This window comes from Calliopsis andreniformis, chromosome 2, assembly GCF_051401765.1.
Source record: "Calliopsis andreniformis isolate RMS-2024a chromosome 2, iyCalAndr_principal, whole genome shotgun sequence".
Taxonomy (NCBI): Eukaryota; Metazoa; Arthropoda; class Insecta; order Hymenoptera; family Andrenidae; genus Calliopsis; species Calliopsis andreniformis.
This window is the reverse complement of record NC_135063.1, coordinates 15,789,969-15,806,038: the sequence shown is the minus strand read 5'-3', so window position 1 is coordinate 15,806,038 and position 16,070 is coordinate 15,789,969. Positions and strand designations below refer to the sequence as shown.

The 16,070-nt window shown below is 45.2% G+C and overlaps 1 protein-coding gene across 2 annotated transcripts in view; it reads left to right on the top strand.

The window, feature by feature from the left end:
* Ets65a (DNA-binding protein D-ETS-3) overlaps positions 1-14,975 on the top strand; it is a 48,133-nt gene extending 33,158 nt beyond the window's left edge. For both annotated transcript variants that reach the window (XM_076388517.1, XM_076388508.1), the window contains exons 4-6: positions 10,353-10,412; positions 13,190-13,427; positions 14,507-14,975. In XM_076388517.1, the coding sequence (XP_076244632.1) occupies positions 10,353-10,412; positions 13,190-13,427; positions 14,507-14,843 (635 nt within the window). In that variant the 3' untranslated portion in view covers positions 14,844-14,975. The remainder of the gene's footprint in view (positions 1-10,352; positions 10,413-13,189; positions 13,428-14,506) is intronic.
* Positions 14,976-16,070: the final 1,095 nt, after the last annotated feature.

Sequence of the window (16,070 nt, the reverse complement as noted above, 5' to 3'; positions counted from 1 at the left end):
TCGAAGTATCTGTGACAGCATCGCCAACCCTCCACGGAATATCAATGCTTTGTTTTAAACTGGCTGCCGTCTTTCAATCAATTTTATTCTACTTTTTCTTTAACTTTGGACGTACATCGAAAAAAAATTATAGGTAAATTTATGTAAGAGGCGAATTAAAAAGATTGATACCTAAAAATATAGAGGCACTAAAAAAGGTCTCGAAATAAATTCGATTTGAAATAACTTAATACTTGTCACCCTCGTATAACAAATAAATTGAAATTAAGCATAGTCAGGATTCAAGAAATTATCTGAAAAAGCCGGTAACTTCAGAGACGACCCATGAAAACTTTCTCCGCCCAATGGAACCACTTCCAACAAGGGCCATTTTTACCATTCCACGTACACCGTCTCCATAAACTCGCCTTTAACTTCTGGAGCGAGCCAACCCGCGTCGCTTCTCCACTCGGTTTACGCCCGACGGGATAACACAAAAGGGAGAGGCTGCTGGCTGTCACGAAGTTGGCGAAATTACGCGGCGACGCGTGTTGGCCCCCAGGGCCACTTTGCGGCTCTCCCGCGCCGTGAAATTGAAATTACAGGCCGCTCTAACGGCGACAGCGAATTAATTCTCTCTTACCTGCGGCAACGGCGATCCTGAGCGGTCCTGTGTCCGTTTCTTCCGATCAGCGAGACCAGATTTATGCCACTGGCCGAATTAACGATGAGACAGCGACGGTATTTCAGCGGCACTGTCATAGCGAGACAGTGACAAACCGATGCACGGACCAGCTATGAATTAACACGTTCGAGGTATATACGGGAGGTGGTAATTCGAGCAGCGTCATTAATGTTCCTCGCGTGATTCAGGGAACGAGGCTTCTGGCTCCTTCAGACGGTTTAGCCATTCAGGGGGTCGCCATGTTGGATCTGAGTTTCACGGTTTTGGGAATCCTGAAAAAATAGAGGTGGGTTAGTAGAAAATTCAGAGGGAGATTTGCATGTGTGAAGGTATACTAGTGATTAGAGATTGGGAAACATTGTCAGGATTCAGAAAATGGAGATTAGTTTATTGGAGATAGAATAAGCGAACTTTTATGAGTAAGCTATAGGATAAAATTAATTCTTAGCATATTAAGTGGAGTCGCGTTAGATTTTTAAACCCTCCCTTCTATGAATTTTCAAATTTTCAAAATTTTAAATTTTTAAATTTTCAAATTTTTAAATTTTCAAATTTTCAAACTCTCTTCGTTTTAGAATTGAACTATTTTTAAACCTTCCCTCCTTTTACAAATTTCCAGAATCTTTTCCTACATCTATTTTTCTCAAATTTTCTGTACCCCAATTTCCATAAATCTGTATTTCAGATAACCATACCTTAATCTAAGGGTTAAGGCCCAAGACCTCCACAGTCTCTCCACCCCCTCACACATTTGCCCCTAAAATCGAGGGCTAATTCCCATTGACCGGTGAATCACGGTAACAGGGCCGTCGATTGTACTTTTTCAAACGCCCATTACCCTGGATCTCCTCGAGGATAGAGGGGTCAGGCGAGGGTTGGCGCGATCGTTGGCCAGGGTGTCGAGGTGCACGATAGTCACGGCATACGTGATCGGACGCGTGAGCGAACTGCCAAGGCACGCGCCGTCCCAGAGCACGTAATTATCATAGGGAAGTTAGGGTTGCCCTCAGACACAGGCTAGGAGATCCAGGGGTCGGTCGAGTCTCTCGGGTCAGGAAGTCACGCGAGGCGGACACGCGGGGGCGGACGTGGAAAGGGGGTCGGGGCTAGAGGAGCCACTTTTATTGTTCTACGAGTTGTCTTAGAGTCGCTTTTCCTGGCCACTGGGCAGAACCGCTGAAAACTAGGGTCGATATCTCGGCTGGTCGACCAGCCGAGCTTTCACCGATGGTACCACCACCGATGCAAGGGCTGCTTCTCCCGCGGTAACGACGTTTCGCGTGTTTCCACGATTGGACGCCAGTATTCGACGATTCTTATGGCAACTGGTAGCGGGGGGAAACGATCTTTATCTTTGTTGGTGTGTTGCTTGTCGAGGATTTGTGGCTCTTGAGCTTGTCGAGTCACGGGGAAATTGCTTTGTTTCGGTGGGACTCTGAAGTGAGGGTGTGCTAATGGTTTAGGGGTTTCACATTCTTCAAGGAAAAGTGAGGAAGAAGAGAGCTCGTTTTGAGAGTCAAAGGTGATCGGATTTTTCGAATACTATAGGTCCAATAAGTATAGAAAATGAACGAAGGATTTGTATCTACACTGTTATATAAAAATAATTAAACTTGAAATCTTAATTCCCTTAAATCAAACTCACCATAATTCTACCAACATATTACAAATAACAAAGAAATCTGTTAAACAGAAAATGAAGTCCTCAGGCGAAATAATAGAATTCAAAGCACAGTGCCTCTATAATATGCAAGTAAATTGTAATTAAAACACCGATAAGCCTCTTAATTTTAATTATTATCAAAACTCGCTCAGGAACCCTTTCTTATCGTTTCGTTCCAACCACCATTCACTGTTTTCTCCGCCTCGCAGCGGCAATTCGTGTTTGTTCATCAGATAAAAGCGAGCTGTAGCAAATCTCGGTGGTAACAACGTGTTACGCGGAGGTAAATTAATCGTTTCCTAATTATCGTATAGCGTGAACGCGACACAGCGAATCCAGTCGCGGCGAGAAAGGATGCTTGTCTCGTTCGCGAATCTTAACGCGCCGAGGATTTCCCGTCGCACGAAATCTCGGCTTCGATAATCCGAGGTTCAATTAATACCAACACGAAAGCAGCGCGCTTACAAATTCGCTCGAAATAATATCCTTACTGCGCGGCGATCCTTTCAACGCTTATGGAAAGAGAAACGCGACATTTCATGTTCTGAATGGTGCAGTTTGCGAAATTATGATATCGCGCTTTGCAACATGCTCGGCCGTATCTCTTATCGGAGAAAAGGAAGACGGATATTTTGTGAAATGGTGGCTGAGGAAACGAGATTGTAGAAAATGAGGTAATAAAATGAGATTGATTCGCTGAGAAAAAAATAGAAAAATAGGATCTATTGAAAAGAATAGGTATCTGGGAATTTCCTAGAATTTTAAATTGTAAGTCTGCACTACTCTTAGTTTTAAACTCTTGTTAAAAAAAAACAAATCTCAAGAAGTCTAGAAATTTCCTTAAACATTAAAGAAACCAAAGGTTTAAAAAAAAACACTATCCTCCCCCGATCCCCCCACACTCTCCCGCTCTATTTACCATTTTCCAACTTCTTCCCCCTGTTCTGACTTCCACCAAAAAACGTGAGCAAGTGTTAACACCCAAGACCGCCCCCCGAAAAAAGAGTAATCTCAGTCGACAAGTTTATCAAGTCCATCCAGATTAAGTAACGTGCCTGGCAACCCCCGTGGATGGACGTCGAACAGTTAAAGTGGAAACGCAATCCCTGCGCAGCCCTCTCTCTCACTCTCTCTCCCCTCTGACAACGAATCAGAGATGAATACACGGCGATACTGATGCGAGCGAGGCGAGCCAGGGAGAGGGTGGAAACGCGGGCAGCGATGCGTGAACGTGTCACGCATAGGCACGTGGCGGCGTGTATGTACCACCGAGAGGACAATAATACGAGCTGCGACATGCGACTTGGACGTGTCCCGCGACGACCCCTCCAATATGCTACGGACGTTTCCTTTCACCGACGCCCATTCTACGCGCTGTTGTATCGAGTACGAAGAATAATATTGCGGCCAGGAGACGACTGAGACCGCCCCACGGGACTCTGACTACTCTGACTACTTTGACCCAGCGTTGACCCTTGGAGGAAGAGAGAGAGATGGGTCTGTGGAAGTGGGAATGCGAGACAGTGGTTAGGTAAATGTCTCGGGAGTCGAGTACCTTCCTAAAGTTAGTCGAGATTCAACCCTGAGGCAGCTCTTCTGATATCTAGTTTTATTATTTTCAGTAGAGTACAATACAATCCTGGTTTAAGTTTCCATTCCCCTCTATAAATATATTAATACATGTACCCAATATTCGCAGTCGTAGGTAACAGAAATTCCCACTGATAATCGTGGCTCCACAGGAACTCGAAGACAAAAATACGAGTCACAGAAATACTGCCAAGCTTTCTCTCCCGATTCACAAGAAATTTCCAAAGAATTCCTCCTCCGCCAATACGTATCCACTGTACTAGTACCTACACTTCCCAATCATAAATCTCTCGCCACACATAGGTGCATCAAAACTCCAGCAGGGTGCAGGCAGAGCAAAAAATAATAACAAACACAGATCCCCATTCCAAGGCAGCGTATCCCAGAGCAAGGTTAGTGGACTGACGATTCCGGTCGAGCGAAATATCGATCGGCGAGCGCGCGCCAAGGGAACAATAGGGTTGCTCAAGGAAACCGTTGCATCGGGAATCGAAGGAGGCCATAACTCCATCAAAGGCATTGTTTACCGGGCGAAAGAGGAATCGTCGGTCCCGACGCACCCCATTTTTATTGTCGTAAATCTGCAACGCGAATGCGTCGGTCACGCGCCGTTTCCCGGTGACTTGTTGCCCACGGATCCGTGTCCCCCGGTTTTCGTGGCCGTCGGGCCACGACCCTGCGAACGAAACCCGTGCCAGAACTCGGCTAGATCCGGTCGGTTCTCCCGCACTTCCTGCCCCCGCGATTTCCAGACCACCCTATGCCACCGCAATACCAGAAAGTCGCGATCGCATTGTTGCTGGCCCTGGGAATGTTGCTTGCATTTGGGGGGTGCAATGGACATTTTTCAGGGGGGCGATATAGGATAGGCTTGGGTTTATACGAGTGCTTGCACGTTTTTTAATAGGTGTTTTTTATAGGAATTTTATGGAATATTTTGTAGAATGTTTTCTCTGAATGTTTTGTAAGTTCAAACGTCGGTGCAGAGTTTAATCAATTTTTTTCGCGATATTTTTTGGGAGGATATTGAAGCTGGGACCCTCTTCTGTCGAACGAGACCTTAACGAGGGCTCTGCGATTTTTTTTCGCTGAGTTATGGCAGTTTAAGTGAAGAATAGGACTCTGGAGTCAGAGTAGCGGAGTGATCCAAGGATCGAAGAAGGAACCGATATTTGAGATGCTGTAACTCTGTCAAAAAAAATCGCAGAGAGATGAGCCTGGTCTCATTTTACAGGTCAAAGCCTCTACTTTCGCATCCCTGAGTTGAATTTGTCCGAAAAAAATCCTCAACTTCATGACACGCCGAGAGAGAGAAGGTTGTTTTCCCCTGAAAGTTCTCCAAATTCAGACGATTGTCAGGGAACAGATGAATTTTTTTCGACACAATTTTTACAGGGATATTGAAGATGGAACCCTCTCCTTTCGAATGGGACCTTAGCGAGTGCTCTGCGATTTTTTTTCGCCGAGATATCCCGCTCTGAGTGAAAAGTGAGCTTCCAGGCTTGGAATCATGCACCAATCCAGAGTCCAAAAAAGTAGCCAATATTTGAGCTGCTGTAACTTTGTTAAAAAAAATCGCAAAGAGATGAGCCTGGTCGCATTCTAAAGGGCAAAGCCTCTACTTTCACATCCCTGAGTTGAACTTGTTCGAAAAAAATTCTTCACGCCATGACACGCCGAGAAAGAGAGGGTGGTTTCCTCCCGAAACTATCCCAACTTTAGACGACTCTCAGAAACTTGATGAATTTTTTTCGGGTTTCATTTTACAACAGATTTCAAGTATAAAGCCTCCCCTATCGAATGAGTCTTTAGCGAATGCTTTACAATTTTTTTTCGCCGAGTTATCGCGCTCTAAGTGAACTGATACCCTAAGTACACTTCGAATGAAGGATATCTAAAGTATACATCTCATTCAAAGTGCTATAACTTGGCGAAAAAAAATCGTACATTACTCACTAAGGGCTTTTTCGAAAGAAAAGGCATCCACCTTTAATCTCATCTTAAAATGGATTGCAAAAAAAATTTATTAAGTTCTGCACAGAGGTTTGAACTTAGAGAATGTTTGGAAAAAACCACCTTCTGCTTCTCGCCTCACAGCCAACTATGCAGGGGATACCGACAAAAATTCAACTCAGAAGTGTTAAAGTAAAGACTTTGCCCTTTAGAACGAGCCTAGGCTCAGCTCTGGATCGTTCTTTTTCACAAAGCCACAGCTGCTCAAATATCGAGAATTTTCCAGCCCTAAATAGCTACGAAGATTTGACTGTGTATGAAGTTCCCCAGTAAGAAGACGTGAACCTTGCCCTCCCTCGTCTCTAAAAAGCATCCACATATCCCCCCAAGCATCATGAAATCCCCCATCCAGGTGCCCACATCACACAGGTCCTCATCGCCAAACAACAAAAAGCCTCCATCGCTCCTCTCCATCAAAAACCTCCATCGCGACGATCCTTTTACCTCAGACCTGAAACTTCAGACTCCAACAAAGATTCGCCATTCCCTCGATTCGCCCGCCACCTTGATCGCCGCGTATCAAAGGCGAAGAAAAGAGGCTCGGGCCAAAATACAAACGGCGCGGCGCGGCGCCGAAGGAGTGGCCCCAGCACGTAAGAACACCGACAAAGCCCGAAGCAAAGGCCAGGTCGCGTTTTTTTGCATCGCTCGGCTCGATACGCCGGCGAGTATCGCTGAAAGTGGCGGAGCACTCTCGGGATTAAGTAGGGACGCGCAGCAAGCACGCTAATCCCCCGCTACCTGACGAGCGGGCCACTCGTCGAGCAGAGCCGCCCCCGAAAGGGTCGCGTGCTTCGCTCGTTATTACGCACCAGCCACGGGCCCGAGGGATACCGCGGCGCAACAGTGATTTATGCCCGAAATAGGCTCGCCCGTCTAGACGGCCGCGCGTATGAGTCAGTGATACCACTTAAGAGCAAATCGGCAGCGATGAATTGACTTATTGCCGGACGGTAAATAAGAGCGGCGGGTGTCGCTGGCTCAACCTCGTTCAGACCCGATTAGACGCGAGCGTTTTGGCCCGTGGTGCCGTGCGAGATTCAATTATTCCATTGGGCTTGTTTCGACACTCTGCCTGGCGATAGCTGATAGTTATGGGGAGGGAATTTCGATTTCTTAGGGCTTTCTTGAGGATTTCGCGTATGGTTAGAGAGGCTCGAGAGGGTTTTAGTGAGGAGGTTCCATGAGAACTTCATGAAGAGGAGGTTTTATCAGAATTATATAGAGGAGCATTTCTTCTAAGATACTTTCACAAGATCCACTATAATTTTTCTCGTCAAACGTCATTGCAAATCTCGTGAAGTTCCTCGAACGTGATTTTTAATTGTTTTCGTGAAGCTTGATGGACGACACGCGAGATTCTGTATATTTCTCGAAGTAGTGGAAAAATTGTGACGCACGGCACGGAAGTGGGAACGCTTAATTATGATTAATCGCGGCTTCACCGAGAGAAAGATCGCCACGTAACGTGCAACGCGATTACGCGATTCGCTGGTGCGAGTTTAAAGAGCGAGTTGCGTGCAGCTCTCGTTTCCCTCCCCTTTACGCACCTTATCAACCAGGGCCTTTGATATCTCGACGATTTTCACGATCAGGGACCAGAGATTCTTCCACGATAACAGCTGAAACCTCCCCTTATGGGGTGCTTGAAAAATAACTTTATTGGTAGAATTAAAATTATGGTGAGTCGTTAGGTTTTTCATACTAATAAGCTACTTTCCTTTGACATTTATTTTAGGGGTGTTCCAAGGCCTTATGCCACAGAATGGAAGCTTGACTTTCGTGTAAGTGATTTCTTATGACGTGAACATAATTTAACGAACACAACTCGATACTCCAATCCACCCTTTAACTAAAAAATTCAAAAAATTCTACAAAAATCCATAAACCACCTCCATAATAAGACACTAGGAGTAATGTCAAAGCCTATCAATGCCATCAGTCCTAACGACGATTATGCAAAGTCGCCTATCGAAGCACAGAGGACTGCGTTTTGGAAGTTGCCCAATGTTCTTAGAGTCGTCTGATTCCCTACCCCCTCTGTCACAGCACTGTACCTTGGAACAGGCAAAGAGTGCAGCAGCTTGGAACAGCGGCGCCCTTTGATCCTCCCCCGAGGAAGCTGCACCTAACGGGATTACCCCGCCCCGAGTAATTGCTCGTGAATGCGCAGATATACGCGCGACAATGGGAGCACGTCGAATCGAGGCGACACGACGACGTCTGACGTATGTGAGTGCTGATCCATGCGTGTTTGGGAACGCGTCGTCGGTTCCTCTTCCGCCACTGACCTTCGAATCGTCACTCGAGTGGGAAAACAAGGACACTGTGTCCTTTGCTGGGAGACTGATCGACTCCTTTTATCTTTGACTGGTGTTCAACACGAGTCTCTTGTGAAGCAGAATAGGGGTGGCTGGATAAAAGTTAGATGAAATGCCCACGGTACTTTTTCTTATTGTTAGAAATATTCTTTCACTTTTTCTAGTGCTTAATCACTGATCTCTAATCCAGATTTGTGGTGCATGGAGAAACATATCTATATATATTAGGGTATCAGTATGTAGTTTATCTTAACAAGGTGACTGACAATGACTATTTGCACCTAATATTGTATTAATAGCAGGAGAGACCTCTACAGTACTATCCTGCAAGAGCACGTCAGCATGAGAGGGGGGCAAGCTGGGTAGAGTAGTTGCAAGGGGACAACACAGCTGCAGGGACAATGCAAATGAAGTTGCAGTAGACAGGTGTGAGTTTGATTTTAGTGCGGTAAACCATGAGAAGGGTTCACTGAATATTCTCTCTCAGTTTCTGCAGTAGCAACTAGGATTTGTTCATTTATATCGAACAAATTGAAACTATAATAGTTTACTATTGTTATATCTTACTTTAAAATATGTGATAACAAGATATAGTTTCATAATTATAGCCTCCTTCACATCTCAGTCACATGAAGGTTTCCATATAAAGAAAATATTTGAATCTATTAATTCATCTACTCACGAAAACAGAAGCTCAGCTCCCAAAACAGTAGACCAATTGTTATCACGGTGTCAGAGTTCGCCCTCGGACAAAGGTTGTCGCAGACATAGCCCCGCGGCTACGCTGATTGCGGAGGACCCCACGACCAGGACCCTCGTCCAAGGCGTCCCAATCAGAGACGAAATCAAATTGTTTAACACAGCGGACACCAACTGCTATTTAGAGGTAGCATCTGCCTCCTGCAATCTCGCTGCTGGATTCCTGGGCTGCCCCTGAGCTGAAAAAGAAAACAGTGTCACTTCTGATGTCACTTTAGCCTGTGGACTTAGCAAATATTCTACATCTAGTCCAACGCTTGATCTAGTCTCCTCCAGATCAGTTCATAAAATTCCCTGGAATCAGAAAGGAAAAAAAAGGAAAGAAATCATACCTCCACAACTACACACCCCCTCCAAGCTCCATCCACCTTAACTTCAGCCTCCCAAAGCTCAACTCATCTCCCAGTCCCTCCACAAAAACGCGAATCCTGGATTCAATGCGCCACCGTCTTGGAGATCAGCTCAATTTCCCAGCGATTAGAATCCCGTCGGTCCCGAGGGCGTCGAGGATCAAACCGATCGGCAGAAGGGATTTCCCGTAACGAGAGCATATAACGAGGCGAAATTAAGGGGCATTGTGCCTTAAACAGATTGCACACTCGTGCGAACGTGACCGACGGGCGATGGTTCCCCGTCGCTCGAGGAAGAGCCTGATAAGACGGCGAAGGCCAACGAAAACCTCGGCGAGGGGGCGAGGCAGGGGAGGGAACGTATACGGAGCACTCAGCCCCGTGTTTGCTTACACGGAAATCCTCTCTAACGGATTCTAACGCTCGACCGAGCTCGCACTTTTTCATCTTCGATGGACCCGACGGTCTACGACTGATTCCGTCGGCCGTCGTTTGGTGTTCGACGGAGTTTGGACGCCAGAGGATGGGTCCATTGTGATGAAAAACTTTTTCAGGGACTTTGGAGCTTTTTTGCGAGAGAAGTTGGCGTTCAGGAGAAAGGGTGGTGGATTTTGGGGGTTGAAATGGGTGGAAAATGGAAATAAAACTATACTATTCAGTAATCTATATGAGTAACTAAATTTCTAGAGTAGCTTCATGTGTAAAATTGTAAATCGTAAAGGTATAAAAACTTGAATTTTAAAACTACTCTAGATTCTACAGTATACTCTCTAAATATCACATGTGGAAACGTGGCTTAAGACGTTCAAAAAAGGATATCTGTGTTCTTGTTAAAGAGGGATGGGGAAAAATATTGTAATCTGAAAATAAATGGCTAAACCGGTAGCTAATGAAGAACTGCTGTGTAACGGTTGAGCATTAAGCCGCGGTTACACGAGAAAGTGTAACAGGAAGAGCAGCCCATAAATCTTTGACCACTCTTTCTTTTCCAGGATACGGAAGCAGCTTATCCAAGTCAGCACTGGACACGCACACCCACCTCAGGCAGCCTGGTATGTAGTAGGTAGATATTTTTTAGAAGTTAAAGCACTACACCTCTCTCTTTAACTTGAAATTCTGGGAAGACAGTGGAAAATGAAAAAAGAAACAAATAATCCCACTGCTCTGGTAGTTTTAGTGCTAAACAGTACCTAGTTTCTGCATTAAATTTGTATCGCGTAACAGATTACTCTCATATTTTCTTTTTATGAAGGAAAAATTGGATTATCAATAGTTAGGGTGATAATGCGACAATAGCTGCGCAGTTAGGAGGACAATCGGGGGTACGAAGGGGCACGAGGAATTACCACTGGCTATACAGAGGCGAGCAACGATGCGTGACCCAATCGACGATGATTTTGCCAAAGCAATTGCACGGAATGACCTTTACGATTATTATGTTCGTCACTAATCACGCAAACCTCCCGGTTCCTGGCCTGACTTTTTAGCGCCACGCCCGAAAATTACTCCTCCCGACTTGATCAATAGCTTTAAATAAGTGCCCCGGGCAGCAGGCCCCTCTGCTCGCCTCCCCCTGTCATTAGAAGCATTATAAAATAAAACGTGAGGCCTAGAGGTTAATCTAATCTAGCCAAAATAACCTACCATAGGATCGTAAAAAATATAAACTTCTTACATCACCATTCTTTCGGCGGTTTCGCATGACTACGTACGATTGAACCTCGATACCTGTTAATTTTGTGGAAAAAAACGGTGGACTAGTTTCGAAGTGACCCCTCAGGAATGGTGGATTTCAGGGTTTTATGTTCTCAGTTATTTTCTGAGGCCTCCCAGAAAGGGGAGGAAATGGAATTACTAAGAGGTAGTCATAAAATGAAAATGGGAATACAGAACAGAAGTCATAGATATTTCATTATAAAAGAATTTTCTGTATTTAAGTATTTTCATAATTCCTCGGGTTCTCCATACTCTTATAAGTACTTTAAAATAAAAAAAGTGATTTAGATGAAGCTGTTAGAGCTGTCTCCTTACCAAGAGGTCGAGAAACCAAGGATTGAATAAAAAGACTGTCTCGAAAAATCAAGGTACCCTAGTTCACGAACCCCAAGAATAATACTTGAACTTTAAGTCTGACCAAAGCTCAAACCTCGATACCTGCTGGTACCTTCGCTTCTCTCATTCACAACAATCGAGGTCTCTAAGTCTCCAGCAGAAAATAGAAGAGAAGCCATTGATAGCAGAGATATCCCGCTTATTCTGTCCCTTTCACGAAATCAGCATACCATTATCATCGAATCACGATCGAAAATTCAGCAGCTGGGATTTGCATGAAATAAAGGGTGAATAGCAAGCTCGCGGAAACGCCACGTTGCCCCATGCAAATTGGCGTGAATTTTCGTCGGGGCGGCGAGAAACTGAGCTCGAATCGTAAAAGTTCGGGAACAGGGTCACCAGTATCGAGTTTTCCATTTTCTTGCATGTGGCAAACGGGAAAAGCAGGGAACAGTGGCGCTTTCAGTGTCTCTCTTGCCGATTCCGGTTCCCCATGGCCGACAGATAAATGGGCGTACCGCGCCCTTTCCCATTATTAACTTGTAAGTGAATTACCGTTCGATCGAAAGGCGATCACTCCGCCACGCATTTCAGGGGATTCATCGGGCGAAACGACCTTTGAGGTCCAGCAATTCACGACCCATCCCCCTTCGTCCAGCGTGCTTCTGACCCTATGTCATAATCGGCCAAATGTATTTTTATGGGAGACGTCTTGGCTCGGCCGAGATTTCATCTCCCACGATTTGCTCTTTTGGAGATCCTGAAGGTTGGGGAACTTGCGTATTTTCGGAGATTTTTGAGATTAGAGACTTTCAATGTGAGAGATCCTCAGTTTTTTTAGGAGGATTGAGAGAGTTGGATAATTTTAGAGGTTGAGAATATTGAGAAGGTATATTAAATACAGATTTAATAGGAGATCCAGACAGTTCTGTCCATATGAAGCCAGCTTGAACCAAGTCAAACCACCTCAAATTACAGAATCTTAATTTTTTGATAAAATAGCTACAAAATGAGCATCTCCAAATTTCAAATACTGAATATTTTGAAACACTCCCAACACTAATATATATTTCCAAAGTGACTGGAGTAAAAAGTTTGTAACATAGGTTTGCAAAGTGGCTGTGCAAAATAACTATTTTCGTTTTTCACTTTATCCGAGCTCGCTTGAGGATAAAAACGCGATGCTCAGTTTCTCAGTGTTCGCTCTTTCAGAAGACATTCGTGCCCGCCCTCTGAACCACTCGGTCTGTCGTTTCTTCAATTGAAATTATTATGATCCAAACGAACTCCTATTCTATTGTAGGGTTGCGATTATATCCTTTTGTACGGGTTGTAGGGCACTCCAGGTCTGAGCAGTAGCGAACGACCGTGATGACGCATTGTAAGGCTTTTAAAGGGCGATACAGGGAGCACCGGGAAACAACCGTGTAATGGATAGGTATATATGTTCGAGGAGGGGGGAATACTAAGAAAAAAGGAAAAAAATTACGTTCGAGTCTGCTCGAGTGCGAGGGAATAAAAATTTGCGAATTTCACGAACCAATAAAATACATTTCTCGCGTTGCTCAATGATTTCTGTTATTCTATACTCTTCAGGTTATTTCACTTTTAGAAAAAAGCAATTTCTGAGACAAAATGTAAAAAAAATTTGGACTTGTACTTGGAATCGAATCAAGTTCAATTGTAAAGAATCAAAGTGAGACAGAAGTAGATTAATATAGATGAAATTGAATGGAGTTCGAAATAAAAATGTTGGAATTTTGTTACTGCTTTCTAGATCCATACCAAATGTTCGGAGCGACGAGCAGTCGGCTCGCGAGCTCCGGTTCCGGTCAGATACAACTCTGGCAATTCCTGCTTGAGCTACTGTCGGATTCGAGTAACGCTGCGTGCATTACGTGGGAAGGAACCAACGGTGAATTCAAGTTGACTGACCCTGACGAGGTGGCGAGACGTTGGGGCGAAAGGAAGTCCAAGCCTAACATGAATTATGACAAATTGTCGAGGGCCTTGAGGTGAGTGACACTAACACCATACAGAAGATCATAAAAAAGAATTAACTGATCACTGTGGATATTGCAAATTCATACTTCAACTAAAAGAATGGAAATTCCATAGAAATTGTGAAACTGGTCAATGTCCTTCTTAACTCGTCACTATTATCACGCTTAAAGTCTACAGAAAAAAGTCCCTAGAGAATTTTTGTTTACCTCAGATCTCCCCAAACACCAATTCACAACTGGCCCTACCCTCTCCTCCCCATATTCCTGCTTCTTTCGACCCACCCCTAAATCTATGCTGTTCGAACAACACGAGGATAACGCTCGTCCAGCGACGAGCGAAAAAAAAAGGGAGGAAAAAGAAAGCGAAGAAAAATCCATCAAACGCCAACATTTAATGGGCAAACGTCGAGGATCCAGGGCGAGAGAGAGAGAAAGTAAATTCGTTGTTGGAGCGGGGGTGGGGGCGAGGGCAGGGGAGAGAGAAATTTCAATCACCGACAGTCAGACCGACGGCAGACGCGGCTATTATTTTTCGATCAGATCGACTGATTATATTACGCGACTGCTCACCCCTCACCATCGCCCTCCCCCCTCCTCTCTCTTTCTCTCTCTCTTTGCCTTCTCTCCTCGTTCGCGAGAAAGTTTCGAGCTCTGGGGCGACCGTAACTCGACGAAAAAAGCCGCGTTTCCGTCGCCGCGGAAGCAGCGTCGTTATCGGCCCTGGCAAATAGAATTTATTAAATAAGACTCGGCCGAACTAACCTCCGCGCATTTTTACTGCCGCCCCTACCTTCGCGGCCATTTCGCGCCGCAGCCTTCGTAAATCGCGGGTTTATGGCGAAACCTGGCTAGATCGTATCTCGACGAGCGTGAAACCGAGGGAAGAGACAAACTGTGAAATCGTGAAATAGGTAATGGGTTAGTCTTTCGTCGCCTAAGTGGGAACAAAATGGAGGTTTCGGAACGATTGACGAAACTTTTTATAGAACAGAGTAGCTTTGGTGTTTTTAGAGAAGATACAAAGAAATGTGGCCCTTTAAAGGCTGAGGCCCAAAGATACCCCTAGCAACGAGTGGTTCCCCTGTTCGCAGGTACTACTACGACAAGAACATCATGACGAAGGTCCACGGGAAGAGGTACGCGTACAAATTCGACTTCCAGGGCCTGGCGGCGGCGACGCAGCCCGCCGCGGCGGACCCAGCCGCGTACAAGTACCAGAGCGAGCTGTTCATGTCTGGCTACGGTCACGCGAAGCTGAACCTGATGCCGCCGCCCGCCGCCTCGGTCTCCGTGTCGGTCCCAGGCGGCCTGTTCCAATCGGCGTCCAGCTATTGGTCCACCAGCCCGGGCGCGAACCTCTACGCGGGCCACCACACGGCCTCTGGCCACGTGCCGCCTCATCTGGGCACCTACCCCCACTACGCATGACCCACCGCCGAGCACTGGGGCGCCCTGGGTACGCCACGTTAAAACACTTTATACCCCGCGAGAATTCGAAGGCCGAAACACTGCGGTCCAGGCGGCCCGTCGGCTTGTGCTGTTCTCAGGGTTGCCATACCAAGTCCCTCTGTAGGTGTAGTGGGAACATTTGGGCGGGGAAAGGAGAAGTAGCGGGTGATCTATTGATAAAAGTCTAGGCCCTAGGTCTTGGGCCTAGACTCTAGTTAGGACAGCTGTTGTTTCCCCCAACTTCTAATTTTCTCCCACTATTCTCAAGAAGGAAATTCGTATGGCAACCGTGGCTGTTCTCTAGAACGTTGATTTCGTGTTTGGTGATATGGAGGTTGGTACAGAGTGGGATACGATCGCTGTAACGATGGCAGTCGGTATACGATCCAGTGGTTGTGTCCCAGTCTGTATGCAGCTTAAGATGGAAGTGGAGATTGATGAAATTGTGGTTGAGTCTTTGTTAATTATTGCGAGCATTAGACCCTTTTAGTGCCAAGGTACTGATATACTGACACCTACTTTGAAACTCTTCTAACTTTTTTTACTGCTAAATGTGTGGGAAAAATACAACTTCCTTTGCTTCGTGTACTCTGGAGGAATTTATCAACGTGTGAAAACAAATTTTCTTCAACGGTAACATGTATGGTGAGTACATAATTTTTCCTTGATGCATGAAAACTAGATAAATTCTCACCATATCTATGTCAGGGGGTTGGCACTAAAAGGATTGAAAGTTGGCAAAATTCGTCTGAAACTCTACCATATAAACAGCTGCTATCTGGATAGTGTCATAGAATCCTATCACAGTATCACACTGAATTTAATAAAAATTTTATCACATGGATAGTGACTCAGAGACATCATTCAAGAAATACCTATTAAGTATTTTTAATTAACATTCATATTCATTCTATAGTGCTCCCCTTCTTGAAAGTCTGAGATATTATTGAAGTTCAAGAAAGCGAGTGAACAGATATACAACAACCGTGTCGATTTCATCACTCGATCGACTACCTTGACAATGAAACAGTGATCAACGTGGATCGCCAACGCGAAACGACGATCACACGCGAGCATCGTTTCAAGAACACTTGATCACGGCCGACGGTACGCTCGAATTATTGTAAGAACATTGTACATACAATATAATGGATTACGTAAGTACAGGGTACGTTCACAGAAGGATTCTCGTCAAATGTTTCATCC